Source organism: Pristiophorus japonicus, chromosome 13 (assembly GCF_044704955.1).
Source record: "Pristiophorus japonicus isolate sPriJap1 chromosome 13, sPriJap1.hap1, whole genome shotgun sequence".
Taxonomy (NCBI): domain Eukaryota; kingdom Metazoa; phylum Chordata; class Chondrichthyes; family Pristiophoridae; genus Pristiophorus; species Pristiophorus japonicus.
Genome location: NC_091989.1, coordinates 54,417,680 through 54,441,160, shown reverse-complemented (window position 1 = coordinate 54,441,160; position 23,481 = coordinate 54,417,680). Strand labels below are relative to the sequence as shown.

The window sequence follows — 23,481 nt, the reverse complement described above, 5'->3', positions numbered from 1 at the left end:
TGTTCGGAAAAAGCGATGAAATGATTCCTGCAAATCAGAAAGAAGGAAATTGCTCAGTATGGAGAAATTGATGAAGTATTGATGAGAAGTGTAGTGTGTTCAGTGATGTTCTCAAATTTGCCCAATGCTCTTTGGAAAATAAGTCATGCAATACTCCTTGAAATATATTTTTTACTTGAAACCATAAGGTAGATCTTGTTGATAAAAGATAATGACGTGTTTGCTGACAACATGGGAGTTAATAGTGTAATTGTTCGATAAGTAGATTGCTTACACATGCAACTTGGGCCAAACCCTGCACTGAAAGACAACCATTTTCTTTCTTGAAGGGAGTTGGGCAAATGATACTTGAGCAGTACTTATTGATCTGCTCATTGTATTTGTAGTGGCACTTGTAATGTGCTCTTTCCAATGTGACCAATTAATGATTAAGTTCAAAATAAAATATATGGGAGTCCATTTCCATCCAACAGTGAATTAATATTATATAATATTTTCACGGCTATGTGGTGTCAACACCAACTACTGTGACAGGTACATAAACAGCTTCTGCAACTACCATCTCTTGTTAGTAGAGTGCTTTCTCATCGTCATGTGAACTCTATTTGCAGCAATTAGTGAATATTGTAATATTTCCTCCGCTACATAGGGCCAACACCAACTAGAGTGACAGGCGCACCTACAACGTCTGAAACTACCACTACTGGTGAGTGTAGTTTTACACATATTCACGTGAAATCGCTTTACAGCAATTAGTGAAATAATACATTGTAATATTTTGTCCGCTACATAGGGCCAACACCAATTACAGTGCCAGGTGCACCTACAACGTCTGAAACTATCGCTACTGGTGAGTGTAGTTTTATACATAGTCAGTCAAATCTATTTACAGCAATTAGTGAAATAATACATTGTAATATTTTCTCCGCTACAAAGGGCCAACACCAATTACAGTGCCTGGTGCACCTTCAACGTCTAAAACTACCACGACTGGTGAGTGTAGTTTTACACATAGTCAGTGAAATCTATTTACAGCAATTAGTGAATTAATACATTGAGATATTCTCTCCGCTACGCAGGGCCAACACCAACTACAGTGACAGGCACACCTCCAGCTTCTGCAATTACAATCACCAGTAAGTAATATTTTTTCTCATTGTGACATGATATCAACCCACCAAAACTGACCAATAAAATGTGTTGTCTTTCGAGTATCATTGAAGTATTTTCGATATTCAGTCCTTGTATAGTTTAGTCTATAAATCAGTAGCGGTTGAATTGTTCGCTATCACTTTTGATAGTTAGTGTCAGCTGTGGGTTAGTGATGAGCACTCTAGCCTCTGACTCAGAAGGTTCGGGTTCAAATCCCACTCCAGGGACTTGAGCCCCAAAATCTAAGCTGACACTCCAGTGCAGTGCTGAGGGAGTGCTGCGGTGTTGGAGGTACTGTTTTTCACATAATACAGTGAACCGCGGCCCCGTCTGCACTCTTGGGTGGACGTAAAAGATCCCATGACACTATTTCGAAGAAGAGCAGGAGAGGTATCACAGGTGTCCTTGCCATAATTTATCCCTCAATCAACTTAAGTAAAAACGAGTTATCTGTTCATTATCACATGCTGTTTTTGGGAGCTTGCTGTGAGCAATTTGGCTGCCACGTTTCGCACATTGCAACAGTGACTACATTCCAAAAATAGTTCATTGATGGTTAAGCACTTTGAGCTATCCGGTGGTCGTGAAAGGCGCTATTTAAATGCAAGCTATTCTTTCCTTGGTATGTTTGTTAATAGTTGAATGTGTTGCTTTAATCCTCTAAACTAAGTGCTTTCTGATATGAAACACATTTGAGGAATGGCAAACAGCGAAGACTTGATGTAATCTTTTGAAACCTTTCCTTTGCCCTATAGGAGTAACAGGGAGCACAAGTGTGTTGGCTTCGACTTCCCTCACTGGTAATTGATGCATATTTATTTTGAGAATGTGTAAACTTTGAAATGAATAGCATTCAAAGACACGAATGCTGCCTGGTATTCTAAATCACGGGCATTATCAGTTATAGATTTTGGAAATGATTAATACAATTCCACAAAAGTTTGATTTTAACGGATACTTTGTGACGTGTTGCTCTTGCAAGGTTGAGAGCAATAATGGCAATATTTTCTTGTCATTAAAATGAGCATAGGTAGTTCTAACTGCCCTAGATCTACTGAGCAATGTTGAAGAAGCGGATTGGCAGAAATATTTACATTTTCTCCAAATTCTGACATTTAAGTTTTGGAATTTGTTTGCAATTTACTTTTGCATTTTGAAGAATTCGGGGATTGCTGTCAATAATGATAGAAGCCTAAATTCACTAATTACCACGAAAGATTACACATTTCAGGTCAATCGATGGTTACAATAATATTTGTTGTTTCTGAGAACAAAAGGACTTGCTTGAAAACATATCATTTGCAAAATCCTGTACCAAGAGCTTTTCTTTCCTTAATTCCGGACAAGAATGTTGCTTCCATGTCCAATTTCTGTTCGGAAAAAGCGATGAAATGATTCCTGCAAATCAGAAAGAAGGAAATTGCTCAGTATGGAGAAATTGATGAAGTATTGATGAGAAGTGTAGTGTGTTCAGTGATGTTCTCAAATTTGCCCAATGCTCTTTGGAAAATAAGTCATGCAATACTCCTTGAAATATATTTTTTACTTGAAACCATAAGGTAGATCTTGTTGATAAAAGATAATGACGTGTTTGCTGACAACATGGGAGTTAATAGTGTAATTGTTCGATAAGTAGATTGCTTACACATGCAACTTGGGCCAAACCCTGCACTGAAAGACAACCATTTTCTTTCTTGAAGGGAGTTGGGCAAATGATACTTGAGCAGTACTTATTGATCTGCTCATTGTATTTGTAGTGGCACTTGTAATGTGCTCTTTCCAATGTGACCAATTAATGATTAAGTTCAAAATAAAATATATGGGAGTCCATTTCCATCCAACAGTGAATTAATATTATATAATATTTTCACGGCTATGTGGTGTCAACACCAACTACTGTGACAGGTACATAAACAGCTTCTGCAACTACCATCTCTTGTTAGTAGAGTGCTTTCTCATCGTCATGTGAACTCTATTTGCAGCAATTAGTGAATATTGTAATATTTCCTCCGCTACATAGGGCCAACACCAACTAGAGTGACAGGCGCACCTACAACGTCTGAAACTACCACTACTGGTGAGTGTAGTTTTACACATATTCACGTGAAATCGCTTTACAGCAATTAGTGAAATAATACATTGTAATATTTTGTCCGCTACATAGGGCCAACACCAATTACAGTGCCAGGTGCACCTACAACGTCTGAAACTATCGCTACTGGTGAGTGTAGTTTTATACATAGTCAGTCAAATCTATTTACAGCAATTAGTGAAATAATACATTGTAATATTTTCTCCGCTACAAAGGGCCAACACCAATTACAGTGCCTGGTGCACCTTCAACGTCTAAAACTACCACGACTGGTGAGTGTAGTTTTACACATAGTCAGTGAAATCTATTTACAGCAATTAGTGAATTAATACATTGAGATATTCTCTCCGCTACGCAGGGCCAACACCAACTACAGTGACAGGCACACCTCCAGCTTCTGCAATTACAATCACCAGTAAGTAATATTTTTTCTCATTGTGACATGATATCAACCCTGCCAAAACTGACCAATAAAATGTGTTGTCTTTCGAGTATCATTGAAGTATTTTCGATATTCAGTCCTTGTATAGTTTAGTCTATAAATCAGTAGCGGTTGAATTGTTCGCTATCACTTTTGATAGTTAGTGTCAGCTGTGGGTTAGTGATGAGCACTCTAGCCTCTGACTCAGAAGGTTCGGGTTCAAATCCCACTCCAGGGACTTGAGCCCCAAAATCTAAGCTGACACTCCAGTGCAGTGCTGAGGGAGTGCTGCGGTGTTGGAGGTACTGTTTTTCACATAATACAGTGAACCGCGGCCCCGTCTGCACTCTCGGGTGGACGTAAAAGATCCCATGACACTATTTCGAAGAAGAGCAGGAGAGGTATCACAGGTGTCCTTGCCATAATTTATCCCTCAATCAACTTAAGTAAAAACGAGTTATCTGTTCATTATCACATGCTGTTTTTGGGAGCTTGCTGTGAGCAATTTGGCTGCCACGATTCGCACATTGCAACAGTGACTACATTCCAAAAATAGTTCATTGATGGTTAAGCACTTTGAGCTATCCGGTGGTCGTGAAAGGCGCTATTTAAATGCAAGCTATTCTTTCCTTGGTATGTTTGTTAATAGTTGAATGTGTTGCTTTAATCCTCTAAACTAAGTGCTTTCTGATATGAAACACATTTGAGGAATGGCAAACAGCGAAGACTTGATGTAATCTTTTGAAACCTTTCCTTTGCCCGATAGGAGTAACAGGGAGCACAAGTGTGTTGGCTTCGACTTCCCTCACTGGTAATTGATGCATATTTATTTTGAGAATGTGTAAACTTTGAAATGAATAGCATTCAAAGACACGAATGCTGCCTGGTATTCTAAATCACGGGCATTATCAGTTATAGATTTTGGAAATGATTAATACAATTCCACAAAAGTTTGATTTTAACGGATACTTTGTGACGTGTTGCTCTTGCAAGGTTGAGACCAATAACGGCAATATATTCTTGTCATTAAAATGAGCATAGGTAGTTCTAACTGCCCTAGATCTACTGAGCAATGTTGAAGAAGCGGATTGGCAGAAACTATTTACATTTTCTCCAAATTCTGACATTTAAGTTTTGGAATTTGTTTGCAATTTACTTTTGCATTTTGAAGAATTCGGGGATTGCTGTCAATAATGATAGAAGCCTAAATTCACTAATTACCACAAAAGATTACACATTTCAGGTCAATCGATGGTTACAATAATATTTGTTGTTTCTGAGAACAAAAGGACTTGCTTGAAAACATATCATTTGCAAAATCCTGTACCAAGAGCTTTTCTTTCCTTAATTCCGGACAAGAATGTTGCTTCCATGTCCAATTTCTGTTCGGAAAAAGCGATGAAATGATTCCTGCAAATCAGAAAGAAGGAAATTGCTCAGTATGGAGAAATTGATGAAGTATTGATGAGAAGTGTAGTGTGTTCAGTGATGTTCTCAAATTTGCCCATTGCTCTTTGGAAAATAAGTCATGCAATACTCCTTGAAATATATTTTTTACTTGAAACCATAAGGTAGATCTTGTTGATAAAAGATAATGACGTGTTTGCTGACAACATGGGAGTTAATAGTGTAATTGTTCGATAAGTAGATTGCTTACACATGCAACTTGGGCCAAACCCTGCACTGAAAGACAACCATTTTCTTTCTTGAAGGGAGTTGGGCAAATGATACTTGAGCAGTACTTATTGATCTGCTCATTGTATTTGTAGTGGCACTTGTAATGTGCTCTTTCCAATGTGACCAATTAATGATTAAGTTCAAAATAAAATATATGGGAGTCCATTTCCATCCAACAGTGAATTAATATTATATAATATTTTCACGGCTATGTGGTGTCAACACCAACTACTGTGACAGGTACATAAACAGCTTCTGCAACTACCATCTCTTGTTAGTAGAGTGCTTTCTCATCGTCATGTGAACTCTATTTGCAGCAATTAGTGAATATTGTAATATTTCCTCCGCTACATAGGGCCAACACCAACTAGAGTGACAGGCGCACCTACAACGTCTGAAACTACCACTACTGGTGAGTGTAGTTTTACACATATTCACGTGAAATCGCTTTACAGCAATTAGTGAAATAATACATTGTAATATTTTCTCCGCTACATAGGGCCAACACCAATTACAGTGCCAGGTGCACCTACAACGTCTGAAACTATCGCTACTGGTGAGTGTAGTTTTATACATAGTCAGTCAAATCTATTTACAGCAATTAGTGAAATAATACATTGTAATATTTTCTCCGCTACAAAGGGCCAACACCAATTACAGTGCCTGGTGCACCTTCAACGTCTAAAACTACCACTACTGGTGAGTGTAGTTTTACACATAGTCAGTGAAATCTATTTACAGCAATTAGTGAATTAATACATTGAGATATTCTCTCTGCTACGCAGGGCCAACACCAACTACAGTGACAGGCACACCTCCAGCTTCTGCAATTACAATCACCAGTAAGTAATATTTTTTCTCATTGTGACATGATATCAACCCTGCCAAAACTGACCAATAAAATGTGTTGTCTTTCGAGTATCATTGAAGTATTTTCGATATTCAGTCCTTGTATAGTTTAGTCTATAAATCAGTCACGGTTGAATTGTTCGCTATCACTTTTGATAGTTAGTGTCAGCTGTGGGTTAGTGATGAGCACTCTAGCCTCTGACTCAGAAGGTTCGGGTTCAAATCCCACTCCAGGGACTTGAGCCCCAAAATCTAAGCTGACACTCCAGTGCAGTGCTGAGGGAGTGCTGCGGTGTTGGAGGTACTGTTTTTCACATAATACACTGAACCGCGGCCCCGTCTGCACTCTCGGGTGGACGTAAAAGATCCCATGACACTATTTCGAAGAAGAGCAGGAGAGGTATCACAGGTGTCCTTGCCATAATTTATCCCTCAATCAACTTAAGTAAAAACGAGTTATCTGTTCATTATCACATGCTGTTTTTGGGAGCTTGCTGTGAGCAATTTGGCTGCCACGTTTCGCACATTGCAACAGTGACTACATTCCAAAAATAGTTCATTGATGGTTAAGCACTTTGAGCTATCCGGTGGTCGTGAAAGGCGCTATTTAAATGCAAGCTATTCTTTCCTTGGTATGTTTATTAATAGTTGAATGTGTTGCTTTAATCCTCTAAACTAAGTGCTTTCTGATATGAAACACATTTGAGGAATGGCAAACAGCGAAGACTTGATGTAATCTTTTGAAACCTTTCCTTTGCCCTATAGGAGTAACAGGGAGCACAAGTGTGTTGGCTTCGACTTCCCTCACTGGTAATTGATGCATATTTATTTTGAGAATGTGTAAACTTTGAAATGAATAGCATTCAAAGACACGAATGCTGCCTGGTATTCTAAATCACAGGCATTATCAGTTATAGATTTTGGAAATGATTAATACAATTCCACAAAAGTTTGATTTTAACGGATATTTTGTGACGTGTTGCTCTTGCAAGGTTGAGACCAATAACGGCAATATTTTCTTGTCATTAAAATGAGCATAGGTAGTTCTAACTGCCCTAGATCTACTGAGCAATGTTGAAGAAGCGGATTGGCAGAAACTATTTACATTGTCTCCAAATTCTGACATTTAAGTTTTGGAAGTTGTTTGCAATTTACTTTTACATTTTGAAGAATTAGGGGATTGCTGTCAATAATGATAGAAGCCTAAATTCACTGATTACCACGAAAGATTATACATTTCAGGTCAATCGATGGTTACAGTAATATTTGTTGCTTCGGAGAACAAAAGGATTTGCTTGAAAACATGTCATTCGAAAAATCCTGAACCAAGAGCTTTTCTTTCCTTAATTCCAGACAAGAATGTTGCTTCCATGTCCAATATCTGTTTGGAAAAAGCAATGAAATGATTCCTGCAAATGTGAAAGAAGGAAATTGCTCAGTATGGAGAAATTGATGAAGTATTGATGAGAAGTGTAGCGTGTTCAGTGATGTTCTCAAATTTGCCCATTGCTCTTTGGAAAATAAGGCATGCAATACTCCTTGAAATATATTTTTTACTTGAAACCATAAGGTAGATCTTGTTGATAAAAGATAATGACGTGTTTGCTGACAACATGGGAGTTAATAGTGTAATTGTTCGATAAGTAGATTGCTTACACATGCAACTTGGGCCAAACCCTGCACTGAAAGACAACCATTTTCTTTCTTGAAGGGAGTTGGGCAAATGATACTTGAGCAGTACTTATTGATCTGCTCATTGTATTTGTAGTGGCACTTGTAATGTGCTCTTTCCAATGTGACCAATTAATGATTAAGTTCAAAATAAAATATATGGGAGTCCATTTACATCCAACAGTGAATTAATATTATATAATATTTTCACTGCTACGTGGTGTCAACACCAACTACTGTGACAGGTACATAAACAGCTTCTGCAACTACCATCTCTTGTTGGTAGAGTGCTTTCTCATCGTCATGTGAACTCTATTTGCAGCAATTAGTGAATATTGTAATATTTCCTCCGCTACATAGGGCCAACACCAACTAGAGTGACAGGCGCACCTACAACGTCTGAAACTACCACTACTGGTGAGTGTAGTTTTACACATATTCACGTGAAATCGCTTTACAGCAATTAGTGAAATAATACATTGTAATATTTTCTCCGCTACATAGGGCCAACACCAATTACAGTGCCAGGTGCACCTACAACGTCTGAAACTACCGCTACTGGTGAGTGTAGTTTTATACATAGTCAGTGAAATCTATTTACAGCAATTAGTGAAATAATACATTGTAATATTTTCTCCGCGACAAAGGGCCAACACCAATTACAGTGCCTGGTGCACCTTCAACGTCTAAAACTACCGCTACTGGTGAGTGTAGTTTTACACATAGTCAGTGAAATCTATTTACAGCAATTAGTGAATTAATACATTGAGATATTCTCTCCGCTACACAGGGCCAACACCAACTTCAGTGACAAGCACACCTCCAGCTTCTGCAATTACAATCACCAGTAAGTAATATTTTTTCTCATTGTGGCATGATATCAACCCTGCCAAAACTGACCAATAAAATGTGTTGTCTTTCGAGTATCATTGAAGTATTTTCGATATTCAGTCCTTGTATAGTTTAGTCTATAAATCAGTAGCGGTTGAATTGTTCGCTATCACTTTTGATAGTTAGTGTCAGCTGTGGGTTAGTGATGAGCACTCTAGCCTCTGACTCGGAAGGTTCGGGTTCAAATCCCACTCCAGGGACTTGAGCCCCAAAATCTAAGCTGACACTCCAGTGCAGCGCTGAGGGAGTGCTGCGGTGTTGGAGGTACTGTTTTTCACATAATACACTGAACCGCGGCCCCGTCTGCACTCTTGGGTGGACGTAAAAGATCCCATGACACTATTTTGAAGAAGAGCAGGAGAGGTATCACAGGTGTCCTTGCCATAATTTATCCCTCAATCAACTTAAGTAAAAACGAGTTATCTGTTCATTATCACATGCTGTTTTTGGGAGCTTGCTGTGAGCAATTTGGCTGCCACGTTTCGCACATTGCAACAGTGACTACATTCCAAAAATAGTTCATTGATGGTTAAGCACTTTGAGCTATCCGGTGGTCGTGAAAGGCGCTATTTAAATGCAAGCTATTCTTTCCTTGGTATGTTTATTAATAGTTGAATGTGTTGCTTTAATCCTCTAAACTAAGTGCTTTCTGATATGAAACACATTTGAGAAATGGCAAACAGCGAAGACTTGATGTAATCTTTTGAAACCTTTCCTTTGCCCTATAGGAGTAACAGGGAGCACAAGTGTGTTGGCTTCGACTTCCCTCACTGGTAATTGATGCATATTTATTTTGAGAATGTGTAAACTTTGAAATGAATAGCATTCAAAGACACGAATGCTGCCTGGTATTCTAAATCACGGGCATTATCAGTTATAGATTTTGGAAATGATTAATACAATTCCACAAAAGTTTGATTTTAACGGATACTTTGTGACGTGTTGCTCTTGCAAGGTTGAGACCAATAACGGCAATATATTCTTGTCATTAAAATGAGCATAGGTAGTTCTAACTGCCCTAGATCTACTGAGCTATGTTGAAGAAGCGGATTGGCAGAAACTATTTACATTTTCTCCAAATTCTGACATTTAAGTTTTGGAATTTGTTTGCAATTTACTTTTGCATTTTGAAGAATTCGGGGATTGCTGTCAATAATGATAGAAGCCTAAATTCACTAATTACCACGAAAGATTATACATTTCAGGTCAATCGATGGTTACAATAATATTTGTTGCTTCTGAGAACAAAAGGACTTGCTTGAAAACATATCATTTGCAAAATCCTGTACCAAGAGCTTTTCTTTCCTTAATTCCGGACAAGAATGTTGCTTCCATGTCCAATTTCTGTTCGGAAAAAGCGATGAAATGATTCCTGCAAATCAGAAAGAAGGAAATTGCTCAGTATGGAGAAATTGATGAAGTATTGATGAGAAGTGTAGTGTGTTCAGTGATGTTCTCAAATTTGCCCATTGCTCTTTGGAAAATAAGTCATGCAATACTCCTTGAAATATATTTTTTACTTGAAACCATAAGGTAGATCTTGTTGATAAAAGATAATGACGTGTTTGCTGACAACATGGGAGTTAATAGTGTAATTGTTCGATAAGTAGATTGCTTACACATGCAACTTGGGCCAAACTCTGCACTGAAAGACAACCATTTTCTTTCTTGAAGGGAGTTGGGCAAATGATACTTGAGCAGTACTTATTGATCTGCTCATTGTATTTGTAGTGGCACTTGCAATGTGCTCTTTCCAATGTGACCAATTAATGATTAAGTTCAAAATAAAATATATGGGAGTCCATTTCCATCCAACAGTGAATTAATATTATATAATATTTTCACGGCTATGTGGTGTCAACAACAACTAATGTGACAGGCACATAAACAGCTTCTGCAACTACCATCTCTTGTTAGTAGAGTGCTTTCTCATCGTCATGTGAACTCTATTTGCAGCAATTAGTGAATATTGTAATATTTCCTCCGCTACATAGGGCCAACAGCAACTAGAGTGACAGGCGCACCTACAATGTCTGAAACTACCACTACAGGTGAGTGCAATTTTATACATATTCACATGAAATCTATTTACAGCAATTAATGAAGTAATACATTGTAATATTTTCTCTGCAACATAGGGCCAACACCAATTACAGTGCCAGGTGCACCTACAACGTCTGAAACTACCGCTACTGGTGAGTGTAATTTTACACATAGTCACATGAAATCTATTTACAGCAATTAGTGAATTAATACATTGAGATATTCTCTCCGCTATGCAGGGCCAACACCAACTACAGTGACAGGCACACCTCCAGCTTCTGCAATTACAATCACCAGTAAGTAATATTTTTTCTCATTGTGGCATGATATCAACCATGCCAAAACTGACCAATAACGTGTGTTGTCTTTCGAGTATCATAGAAGTATTTTCGATATTCAGTCCTTGTATAGTTTAGTCTATAAATCAGTCGCGGTTGAATTGTTCGCTATCACTTTTGATAGTTAATGTCAGCTGTGGGTTAGTGATGAGCACTCTAGCCTCTGACTCGGAAGGTTCGGGTTCAAATCCCACTCCAGGGACTTGAGCCCCAAAATCTAAGCTGACACTCCAGTGCAGTGCTGAGGGAGTGCTGCGGTGTTGGAGGTACTGTTTTTCACATAATACACTGAACCGCGGCCCCGTCTGCACTCTGGGGTGGACGTAAAAGATCCCATGACACTATTTCGAAGAAGAGCAGGAGAGGTATCACAGGTGTCCTTGCCATAATTTATCCCTCAATCAACTTAAGTAAAAACGAGTTACCTGTTCATTGTCACATGCTGTTTTTGGGAGCTTGCTGTCAGCAATTTGGCTGCCACGTTTCGCACATTGCAACAGTGACTACATTCCAAAAATAGTTCATTGATGGTTAAGCACTTTGAGCTATCCGGTGGTCGTGAAAGGCGCTATTTAAATGCAAGCTATTCTTTCCTTGGTATGTTTATTAATAGTTGAATGTGTTGCTTTAATCCTCTAAATTAAGTGCTTTCTGATATGAAACACATTTGAGGAATGGCAAACAGCGAAGACTTGATGTAATCTTTTGAAACCTTTCCTTTGCCCTCTAGGAGTAACAGGGAGCACAAGTGTGTTGGCTTCGACTTCCCTCACTGGTAATTGATGCATATTTATTTTGAGAATGTGTAAACTTTGAAATGAATAGCATTAAAAGACACGAATGCTGCCTGGTATTCTAAATCACGGGCATTATCAGTTATAGGTTTCGGAAATGATTAATACATTTCCACAAAAGTTTGATTTTAACGGATACTTTGTGACGTGTTGCTCTTGCAAGATTGAGAGCAATAACGGCAATATTTTCTTGTCATTAAAATGAGCATAGGTAGTTCTAACTGCCCTAGATCTACTGAGCAATGTTGAAGAAGCGGATTGGCAGAAACTATTTACATTGTCTCCAAATTCTGACATTTAAGTTTTGAAATTTGTTTGCAATTTACTTTTGCATTTTGAAGAATTAGGGGATTGCTGTCAATAATGATAGAAGCCTAAATTCACTGATTACCACGAAAGATTATACATTTCAGGTCAATCGATGGTTACAGTAATATTTGTTGCTTCGGAGAACAAAAGGATTTGCTTGAAAACATATCATTCGAAAAATCCTGAACCAAGAGCTTTTCTTTCCTTAATTCCAGACAAGAATATTGCTTCCATGTCCAATTTCTGTTTGGAAAAAGCAATGAAATGATTCCTGCAAATGTGAAAGAAGGAAATTGCTCAGTATGGAGAAATTGATGAAGTATTGATGAGAAGTGTAGCGTGTTCAGTGATGTTCTCAAATTTGCCCATTGCTCTTTGGAAAATAAGTCATGCAATATTCCTTGAAATATATTTTTTACTTGAAACCATAAGGTAGATCTTGTTGATAAAAGATAATGACGTGTTTGCTGACAACATGGGAGTTAATAGTGTAATTGTTCGATAAGTAGATTGCTTACACATGCAACTTGGGCCAAACCCTGCACTGAAAGACAACCATTTTCTTTCTTGAAGGGAGTTGGGCAAATGATACTTGAGCAGTACTTATTGATCTGCTCATTCTATTTGTAGTGGCACTTGTAATGTGCTCTTTCCAATGTGACCAATTAATGATTAAGTTCAAAATAAAATATATGGGAGTCCATTTACATCCAACAGTGAATTAATATTATATAATATTTTCACTGCTACGTGGTGTCAACACCAACTACTGTGACAGGCACATAAACAGCTTCTGCAACTACCATCTCTTGTTGGTAGAGTGCTTTCTCATCGTCATGTGAACTCTATTTGCAGCAATTAGTGAATATTGTAATATTTCCTCCGCTACATAGGGCCAACACCAACTAGAGTGACAGGCGCACCTACAACGTCTGAAACTACCACTACTGGTGAGTGTAGTTTTACACATATTCACGTGAAATCACTTTACAGCAATTAGTGAAATAATACATTGTAATATTTTCTCCGCTACATAGGGCCAACACCAATTACAGTGCCAGGTGCACCTACAACGTCTGAAACTACCGCTACTGGTGAGTGTAGTTTTACACATAGTCAGTGAAATCTATTTACAGCAATTAATGAATTAATACATTGAGATATTCTCTCCGCTACGCAGGGCCAACACCAACTACAGTGACAGGCACACCTCCAGCTTCTACAATTACAATCACCAGTAAGTAATATTTTTTCTCATTGTGACATGATATCAACCATGCCAAAACTGACCAATAAAGTGTGTTGTCTTTCGAGTATCATAGAAGTATTTTCGATATTCAGTCCTTGTATAGTTTAGTCTATAAATCAGTCGCGGTTGAATTGTTCGCTATCACTTTTGATAGTTAGTGTCAGCTGTGGGTTAGTGATGAGCACTCTAGCCTCTGACTCAGAAGGTTCGGGTTCAAATCCCACTCCAGGGACTTGAGCCCCAAAATCTAAGCTGACACTCCAGTGCAGTGCTGAGGGAGTGCTGCGGTGTTGGAGGTACTGTTTTTCACATAATACACTGAACCGCGGCCCCGTCTGCACTCTTGGGTGGACGTAAAAGATCCCATGACACTATTTCGAAGAAGAGCAGGAGAGGTATCACAGGTGTCCTTGCCATAATTTATCCCTCAATCAACTTAAGTAAAAATGAGTTATCTGTTCATTATCACATGCTGTTTTTGGGAGCTTGCTGTGAGCAATTTGGCTGCCACGTTTCGCACATTGCAACAGTGACTACATTCCAAAAATAGTTCGTTGATGGTTAAGCACTTTGAGCTATCCGGTGGTCGTGAAAGACGCTATTTAAATGCAAGCTATTCTTTCCTTGGTATGTTTATTAATAGTTGAATGTGTTGCTTTAATCCTCTAAACTAAGTGCTTTCTGATATGAAACACATTTGAGGAATGGCAAAGAACGAAGACTTGATGTAATCTTTTGAAACCTTTCCTTTGCCCTATAGGAGTAACAGGGAGCACAAGTGTGTTGGCTTCGACTTCCCTCACTGGTAATTGATGCATATTTATTTTGAGAATGTGTAAACTTTGAAATGAATAGCATTAAAAGACACGAATGCTGCCTGGTATTCTAAATCACGGGCATTATCAGTTATAGGTTTCGGAAATGATTAATACAATTCCACAAAAGTTTGATTTTAACGGATACTTTGTGACGTGTTGCTCTTGCAAGGTTGAAAGCAATAATGGCAATATTTTCTAGTCATTAAAATGAGCATAGGTAGTTCTAACTGCCCTAGATCTACTGAGCAATGTTGAAGAAGCGGATTGGCAGAAACTATTTACATTGTCTCCAAATTCTGACATTTAAGTTTTGGAATTTGTTTGCAATTTACTTTTACATTTTGAAGAATTAGGGGATTGCTGTCAATAATGATAGAAGCCTAAATTCACTGATTACCACGAAAGATTATCCATTTCAGGTCAATCGATGGTTACAGTAATATTTGTTGCTTCGCAGAACAAAAGGATTTGCTTGAAAACATATCATTCGAAAAATCCTGAACCAAGAGCTTTTCTTTGCTTAATTCCAGACAAGAATGTTGCTTCCATGTCCAATATCTGTTTGGAAAAAGCAATGAAATGATTCCTGCAAATGTGAAAGAAGGAAATTGCTCAGTATGGAGAAATTGATGAAGTATTGATGAGAAGTGTAGCGTGTTCAGTGATGTTCTCAAATTTGCCCATTGCTCTTTGGAAAATAAGTCATGCAATACTCCTTGAAATATATTTTTTACTTGAAACCATAAGGTAGATCTTGTTGATAAAAGATAATGACGTGTTTGCTGACAACATGGGAGTTAATAGTGTAATTGTTCGATAAGTAGATTGCTTACACATGCAACTTGGGCCAAACCCTGCACTGAAAGACAACCATTTTCTTTCTTGAAGGGAGTTGGGCAAATGATACTTGAGCAGTACTTATTGATCTGCTCATTCTATTTGTAGTGGCACTTGTAATGTGCTCTTTCCAATGTGACCAATTAATGATTAAGTTCAAAATAAAATATATGGGAGTCCATTTACATCCAACAGTGAATTAATATTATATAATAATTTCACTGCTACGTGGTGTCAACACCAACTACTGTGACAGGTACATAAACAGCTTCTGCAACTACCATCTCGTGTTACTAGAGTGCTTTCTCATCGTCATGTGAACTCTATTTGCAGCAATTAGTGAATATTGTAATATTTCCTCCGCTACATAGGGCCAACACCAACTAGAGTGACAGGCGCACCTACAACGTCTGAAACTACCACTACTGGTGCGTGTAGTTTTACACATATTCACGTGAAATCACTTTACAGCAATTAGTGAAATAATACATTGTAATATTTTCTCCGCTACATAGGGCCAACACCAATTACAGTGCCAGGTGCACCTACAACGTCTGAAACTACCGCTACTGGTGAGTGTAGTTTTATACATAGTCACGTGAAATCACTTTACAGCAATTAGTGAAATAATACATTGTAATATTTTCTCCACTACAAAGGGCCAACACCAATTACAGTGCCTGGTGCACCTTCAACGTCTAAAACTACCACTACTGGTGCGTGTAGTTTTACACATAGTCAGTGAAATCTATTTACAGCAATTAATGAATTAATACATTGAGATATTCTCTCCGCTACGCAGGGCCAACACCAACTACAGTGACAGGCACACCTCCAGCTTCTGCAATTACAATCACCAGTAAGTAATATTTTTTCTCATTGTGACATGATATCAACCATGCCAAAACTGACCAATAAAGTGTGTTGTCTTTCGAGTATCATAGAAGTATTTTCGATATTCAGTCCTTGTATAGTTTAGTCTATAAATCAGTCGCGGTTGAATTGTTCGCTATCACTTTTGATAGTTAGTGTCAGCTGTGGGTTAGTGATGAGCACTCTAGCCTCTGACTCGGAAGGTTCGGGTTCAAATCCCACTCCAGGGACTTGAGCCCCATAATATAAGCTGACACTCCAGTGCAGTGCTGAGGGAGTGCTGCGGTGTTGGAGGTACTGTTTTTCACATAATACACTGAACCGCGGCCCCGTTTGCACACTTGGGTGGATGTAAAAGATCCCATGACACTATTTCGAAGAAGAACAGGAGAGGTATCACAGGTGTCCTTGCCATAATTTATCCCTCAATCAACTGAAGTAAAAACGAGTTATCTGTTCATTATCACATGCTGTTTTTGGGAGCTTGCTGTGAGCAATTTGGCTGCCACGTTTCGCACATTGCAACAGTGACTACATTCCAAAAATAGTTCATTGATGGTAAAGCACTTTGAGCTATCCGGTGGTCGTGAAAGGCGCTATTTAAATGCAAGCTATTCTTTCCTTGGTATGTTTATTAATAGTTGAATGTGTTGCTTTAATCCTCTAAACTAAGTGCTTTCTGATATGAAACACATTTGAGGAATGGCAAACAGCGAAGACTTGATGTAATCTTTTGAAACCTTTCCTTTGCCCTATAGGAGTAACAGGGAGCACAAGTGTGTTGGCTTCGACTTCCCTCACTGGTAATTGATGCATATTTATTTTGAGAATGTGTAAACTTTGAAATGAATAGCATTAAAAGACACGAATGCTGCCTGGTATTCTAAATCACGGGCATTATCAGTTATAGGTTTCGGAAATGATTAATACAATTCCACAAAAGTTTGATTTTAACGGATACTTTGTGATGTGTTGCTCTTGCAAGGTTGAGACCAATAACAGCAATATTTTCTTGTCATTAAAATGAGCATAGGTAGTTCTAACTGCCCTAGATCTACTGAGCAATGTTGAAGAAGCGGATTGGCAGAAACTATTTACATTGTCTCCAAATTCTGACATTTAAGTTTTGGAATTTGTTTGCAATTTACTTTTGCATTTTGAAGAATTAGGGGATTGCTGTCAATAATGATAGAAGCCTAAATTCACTGATTACCACGAAAGATTATACATTTCAGGTCAATCGATGGTTATAGTAATATTTGTTGCTTCGGAGAACAAAAGGACTTGCTTGAAAACATATCATTCGAAAAATCCTGAACCAAGAGCTTTTCTTTCCTTTATTCCAGACAAGAATGTTGCTTCCATGTGCAATATCTGTTTGGAAAAAGCAATGAAATGATTCCTGCAAATGTGAAAGAAGGAAATTGCTCAGTATGGAGAAATTGATGAAGTATTGATGAGAAGTGTAGCGTGTTCAGTGATGTTCTCAAATTTGCCCATTGCTCTTTGGAAAATAAGTCATGCAATATTCCTTGAAATATATTTTTTACTTGAAACCATAAGGTAGATCTTGTTGATAAAAGATAATGACGTGTTTGCTGACAACATGGGAGTTAATAGTGTAATTGTTCGATAAGTAGATTGCTTACACATGCAACTTGGGCCAAACCCTGCACTGAAAGACAACCATTTTCTTTCTTGAAGGGAGTTGGGCAAATGATACTTGAGCAGTACTTATTGATCTGCTCATTGTATTTGTAGTGGCACTTGTAATGTGCTCTTTCCAATGTGACCAATTAATGATTAAGTTCAAAATAAAATATATGGGAGTCCATTTACATCCAACAGTGAATTAATATTATATAATATTTTCACTGCTACGTGGTGTCAACACCAACTACTGTGACAGGCACATAAACAGCTTCTGCAACTACCATCTCTTGTTAGTAGAGTGCTTTCTCATCGTCATGTGAACTCTATTTGCAGCAATTAGTGAATATTGTAATATTTCCATCGCTACATAGGGCCAACACCAACTAGAGTGACAGGCGCACCTACAACGTCTGAAACTACCACTACTGGTGAGTGTAGTTTTACACATATTCACGTGAAATCACTTTACAGCAATTAGTGAAATAATACATTGTAATATTTTCTCCGCAACATAGGGCCAACACCAATTACAGTGCCAGGTGCACCTACAACGTCTGAAACTACCGCTACTGGTGAGTGTAGTTTTACACATAGTCACGTGAAATCACTTTACAGCAATTAGTGAAATAATACATTGTAATATTTTCTCCGCTACAAAGGGCCAACACCAATTACAGTGCCTGGTGCACCTTCAACGTCTAAAACTACCACTGCTGGTGAGTGTAGTTTTACACATAGTCAGTGAAATCTATTTACAGCAATTAGTGAATTAATACATTGAGATATTCTCTCCGCTACGCAGGGCCAACACCAACTACAGTGACAGGCACACCTCCAGCTTCTGCAATTACAATCACCAGTAAGTAATATTTTTTCTCATTGTGACATGATATCAACCCTGCCAAAACTGACCAATAAAGTGTGTTGTCTTTCGAGTATCATAGAAGTATTTTCGATATTCAGTCCTTGTATAGTTGAGTCTATAAATCAGTCGCGGTTGAATTGTTCGCTATCACTTTTGATAGTTAGTGTCAGCTGTGGGTTAGTGATGAGCACTCTAGCCTCTGACTCGGAAGGTTCGGGTTCAAATCCCACTCCAGGGACTTGAGCCCCAAAATCTAAGCTGACACTCCAGTGCAGTGCTGAGGGAGTGCTGCGGTGTTGGAGGTACTGTTTTTCACAGAATACACTGAACCGCGGCCCCGTTTGCACACTTGGGTGGATGTAAAAGATCCCATGACACTATTTCGAAGAAGAACAGGAGAGGTATCACAGGTGTCCTTGCCATAATTTATCCCTCAATCAACTGAAGTAAAAACGAGTTATCTGTTCATTTTCACATGCTGTTTTTGGGAGCTTGCTGTGAGCAATTTGGCTGCCACGTTTCGCACATTGCAACAGTGACTACATTCCAAAAATAGTTCATTGATGGTTAAGCACTTTGAGCTATCCGGTGGTCGTGAAAGGCGCTATTTAAATGCAAGCTATTCTTTCCTTGGTATGTTTATTAATAGTTGAATGTGTTGCTTTAATCCTCTAAACTAAGTGCTTTCTGATATGAAACACATTTGAGGAATGGCAAAGAACGAAGACTTGATGTAATCTTTTGAAACCTTTCCTTTGCCCTATAGGAGTAACAGGGAGCACAAGTGTGTTGGCTTCGACTTCCCTCACTGGTAATTGATGCATATTTATTTTGAGAATGTGTAAACTTTGAAATGAATAGCATTAAAAGACACGAATGCTGCCTGGTATTCTAAATCACGGGCATTATCAGTTATAGGTTTCGGAAATGATTAATACAATTCCACAAAAGTTTGATTTTAACGGATACTTTGTGACGTGTTGCTCTTGCAAGGTTGAGACCAATAACAGCAATATTTTCTTGTCATTAAAATGAGCAGAGGTAGTTCTAACTGCCCTAGATCTACTGAGCAATGTTGAAGAAGCGGATTGGCAGAAACTATTTACATTGTCTCCAAATTCTGACATTTAAGTTTTGGAATTTGTTTGCAATTTACTTTTGCATTTTGAAGAATTAGGGGATTGCTGTCAATAATGATAGAAGCCTAAATTCACTGAATACCACGAAAGATTATACATTTCAGGTCAATCGATGGTTATAGTAATATTTGTTGCTTCGGAGATCAAAAGGACTTGCTTGAAAACATATCATTCGAAAAATCCTGAACCAAGAGCTTTTCTTTGCTTAATTCCAGACAAGAATGTTGCTTCCATGTCCAATATCTGTTTGGAAAAAGCAATGAAATGATTCCTGCAAATGTGAAAGAAGGAAATTGCTCAGTATGGAGAAATTGATGAAGTATTGATGAGAAGTGTAGCGTGTTCAGTGATGTTCTCAAATTTGCCCATTGCTCTTTGGAAAATAAGTCATGCAATACTCCTTGAAATCTATTTTTTACTTGAAACCATAAGGTAGATCTTGTTGATAAAAGATAATGACGTGTTTGCTGACAACATGGGAGTTAATAGTGTAATTGTTCGATAAGTAGATTGCTTACACATGCAACTTGGGCCAAACCCTGCACTGAAAGACAACCATTTTCTTTCTTGAAGGGAGTTGGGCAAATGATACTTGAGCAGTACTTATTGATCTGCTCATTGTATTTGTAGTGGCACTTGTAATGTGCTCTTTCCAATGTGACCAATTAATGATTAAGTTCAAAATAAAATATATGGGAGTCCATTTACATCCAACAGTGAATTAATATTATATAATAATTTCACTGCTACGTGGTGTCAACACCAACTACTGTGACAGGTACATAAACAGCTTCTGCAACTACCATCTCTTGTTAGTAGAGTGCTTTCTCATCGTCATGTGAACTCTATTTGCAGCAATTAGTGAATATTGTAATATTTCCTCCGCTACATAGGGCCAACACCAACTAGAGTGACAGGCGCACCTACAACGTCTGAAACTACCACTACTGGTGAGTGTAGTTTTACACATATTCACGTGAAATCACTTTACAGCAATTAGTGAAATAATACATTGTAATATTTTCTCCGCTACATAGGGCCAACAACAATTACAGTGCCAGGTGCACCTACAACGTCTGAAACTACCGCTACTGGTGAGTGTAGTTTTATACATAGTCACGTGAAATCACTTTACAGCAATTAGTGAAATAATACATTGTAATATTTTCTCCGCTACAAAGGGCCAACACCAATTACAGTGCCTGGTGCACCTTCAACGTCTAAAACTACCACTACTGGTGAGTGTAGTTTTACACATAGTCAGTGAAATCTATTTACAGCAATTAGTGAATTAATACATTGAGATATTCTCTCCGCTACGCAGGGCCAACACCAACTACAGTGACAGGCACACCTCCAGCTTCTGCAATTACAATCACCAGTAAGTAATATTTTTTCTCATTGTGACATGATATCAACCCTGCCAAAACTGACCAATAAAATGTGTTGTCTTTCGAGTATCATTGAAGTATGTTCGATATTCAGTCCTTGTATAGTTTAGTCTATAAATCAGTAGCGGTTGAATTGTTCGCTATCACTTTTGATAGTTAGTGTCAGCTGTGGGTTAGTGATGAGCACTCTAGCCTCTGACTCGGAAGGTTCGGGTTCAAATCCCACTCCAGGGACTTGAGCCCCAAAATCTAAGCTGACACTCTAGTGCAGTGCTGAGGAAGTGCTGCGGTGTTGGAGGTACTGTTTTTCACATAATACACTGAACCGCGGCCCCGTCTGCACTCTTGGGTGGACGTAAAAGATCCCATGACACTATTTCGAAGAAGAGCAGGAGAGGTATCACAGGTGTCCTTGCCATAATTTATCCCTCAATCAACTTAAGTAAAAACGATTTATCTGTTCATTATCACATGCTGTTTTTGGGAGCTTGCTGTGAGCAATTTGGCTGCCACGTTTCGCACATTGCAACAGTGACTACATTCCAAAAATAGTTCATTGATGGTTAAGCACTTTGAGCTATCCGGTGGTCGTGAAAGGCGCTATTTAAATGCAAGCTATTCTTTCCTTGGTATGTTTGTTAATAGTTGAATGTGTTGCTTTAATCCTCTAAACTAAGTGCTTTCTGATATGAAACACATTTGAGGAATGGCAAACAGCGAAGACTTGATGTAATCTTTTGAAACCTTTCCTTTGCCCGATAGGAGTAACAGGGAGCACAAGTGTGTTGGCTTCGACTTCCCTCACTGGTAATTGATGCATATTTATTTTGAGAATGTGTAAACTTTGAAATGAATAGCATTAAAAGACACGAATGCTGCCTGGTATTCTAAATCACGGGCATTATCAGTTATAGGTTTCGGAAATGATTAATACATTTCCACAAAAGTTTGATTTTAACGGATACTTTGTGACGTGTTGCTCTTGCAAGATTGAGCCCAATGACGGCAATATTTTCTTGTCATTAAAATGAGCATAGGTAGTTCTGACTGCCCTAGATCTACTGAGCAATGTTGAAGAAGCGGATTGGCAGAAACTATTTACATTTTCTCCAAATTCTGACATTTAAGTTTTGGAATTTGTTTGCAATTTACTTTTGCATTTTGAAGAATTCGGGGATTGCTGTCAATAATGATAGAAGCCTAAATTCACTGATTACCACGAAAGATTATACATTTCAGGTCAATCGATGGTTACAGTAATATTTGTTGCTTCGGAGAACAAAAGGACTTGCTTGAAAACATATCATTCGAAAAATCCTGAACCAAGAGCTTTTCTTTCCTTAATTCCAGACAAGAATATTGCTTCCATGTCCAATTTCTGTTTGGAAAAAGCAATGAAATGATTCCTGCAAATGTGAAAGAAGGAAATTGCTCAGTATGGAGAAATTGATGAATTATTGATGAGAAGTGTAGCGTGTTCAGTGATGTTCTCAAATTTGCCCATTGCTCTTTGGAAAATAAGTCATGCAATATTCCTTGAAATATGTTTTTTACTTGAAACCATAAGGTAGATCTTGTTGATAAAAGATAATGACGTGTTTGCTGACAACATGGGAGTTAATAGTGTAATTGTTCGATAAGTAGATTGCTTACACATGCAACTTGGGCCAAACCCTGCACTGAAAGACAACCATTTTCTTTCTTGAAGGGAGTTGGGCAAATGATACTTGAGCAGTACTTATTGATCTGCTCATTGTATTTGTAGTGGCACTTGTAATGTGCTCTTTCCAATGTGACCAATTAATGATTAAGTTCAAAATAAAATATATGGGAGTCCATTTACATCCAACAGTGAATTAATATTATATAATATTTTCACTGCTACGTGGTGTCAACACCAACTACTGTGACAGGTATATTAACAGCTTCTGCAACTACCATCTCTTGTTAGTAGAGTGCTTTCTCATCGTCATGTGAACTCTATTTGCAGCAATTAGTGAATATTGTAATATTTCCTCTGCTACATAGGGCCAACACCAACTAGAGTGACAGGCGCACCTACAACGTCTGAAACTACCACTACTGGTGAGTGTAGTTTTACACATATTCACGTGAAATCGCTTTACAGCAATTAGTGAAATAATACATTGTAATATTTTCTCCGCTACATAGGGCCAACACCAATTACAGTGCCAGGTGCACCTACAACGTCTGAAACTATCGCTACTGGTGAGTGTAGTTTTATACATACTCAGTCAAATCTATTTACAGCAATTAGTGAAATAATACATTGTAATATTTTCTCCGCTACAAAGGGCCAACACCAATTACAGTGCCTGGTGCACCTTCAACGTCTAAAACTACCACTACTGGTGAGTGTAGTTTTACACATTGTCAGTGAAATCTATTTACAGCAATT

General features: G+C 38.2%; 1 protein-coding gene across 1 annotated transcript in view; it reads left to right on the top strand.

Moving 5' to 3' along the window:
* The window catches only part of LOC139278100 (mucin-2-like), a 137,722-nt gene that overhangs the window by 18,744 nt on the left and 95,497 nt on the right, over positions 1-23,481 (top strand). The window contains exons 23-58 of the mRNA XM_070896759.1: positions 650-706; positions 794-850; positions 937-993; positions 1,080-1,136; positions 3,173-3,229; positions 3,317-3,373; positions 3,460-3,516; positions 3,603-3,659; positions 5,698-5,754; positions 5,842-5,898; positions 5,985-6,041; positions 6,128-6,184; positions 8,223-8,279; positions 8,367-8,423; positions 8,510-8,566; positions 8,653-8,709; positions 10,748-10,804; positions 10,892-10,948; positions 11,036-11,092; positions 13,131-13,187; positions 13,275-13,331; positions 13,418-13,474; positions 15,657-15,713; positions 15,801-15,857; positions 15,944-16,000; positions 18,039-18,095; positions 18,183-18,239; positions 18,327-18,383; positions 18,470-18,526; positions 20,565-20,621; positions 20,709-20,765; positions 20,853-20,909; positions 20,996-21,052; positions 23,091-23,147; positions 23,235-23,291; positions 23,378-23,434. Coding sequence (XP_070752860.1) covers positions 650-706; positions 794-850; positions 937-993; positions 1,080-1,136; positions 3,173-3,229; positions 3,317-3,373; positions 3,460-3,516; positions 3,603-3,659; positions 5,698-5,754; positions 5,842-5,898; positions 5,985-6,041; positions 6,128-6,184; positions 8,223-8,279; positions 8,367-8,423; positions 8,510-8,566; positions 8,653-8,709; positions 10,748-10,804; positions 10,892-10,948; positions 11,036-11,092; positions 13,131-13,187; positions 13,275-13,331; positions 13,418-13,474; positions 15,657-15,713; positions 15,801-15,857; positions 15,944-16,000; positions 18,039-18,095; positions 18,183-18,239; positions 18,327-18,383; positions 18,470-18,526; positions 20,565-20,621; positions 20,709-20,765; positions 20,853-20,909; positions 20,996-21,052; positions 23,091-23,147; positions 23,235-23,291; positions 23,378-23,434 — 2,052 coding nt within the window. The remainder of the gene's footprint in view (positions 1-649; positions 707-793; positions 851-936; positions 994-1,079; positions 1,137-3,172; positions 3,230-3,316; positions 3,374-3,459; positions 3,517-3,602; positions 3,660-5,697; positions 5,755-5,841; positions 5,899-5,984; positions 6,042-6,127; positions 6,185-8,222; positions 8,280-8,366; positions 8,424-8,509; positions 8,567-8,652; positions 8,710-10,747; positions 10,805-10,891; positions 10,949-11,035; positions 11,093-13,130; positions 13,188-13,274; positions 13,332-13,417; positions 13,475-15,656; positions 15,714-15,800; positions 15,858-15,943; positions 16,001-18,038; positions 18,096-18,182; positions 18,240-18,326; positions 18,384-18,469; positions 18,527-20,564; positions 20,622-20,708; positions 20,766-20,852; positions 20,910-20,995; positions 21,053-23,090; positions 23,148-23,234; positions 23,292-23,377; positions 23,435-23,481) is intronic.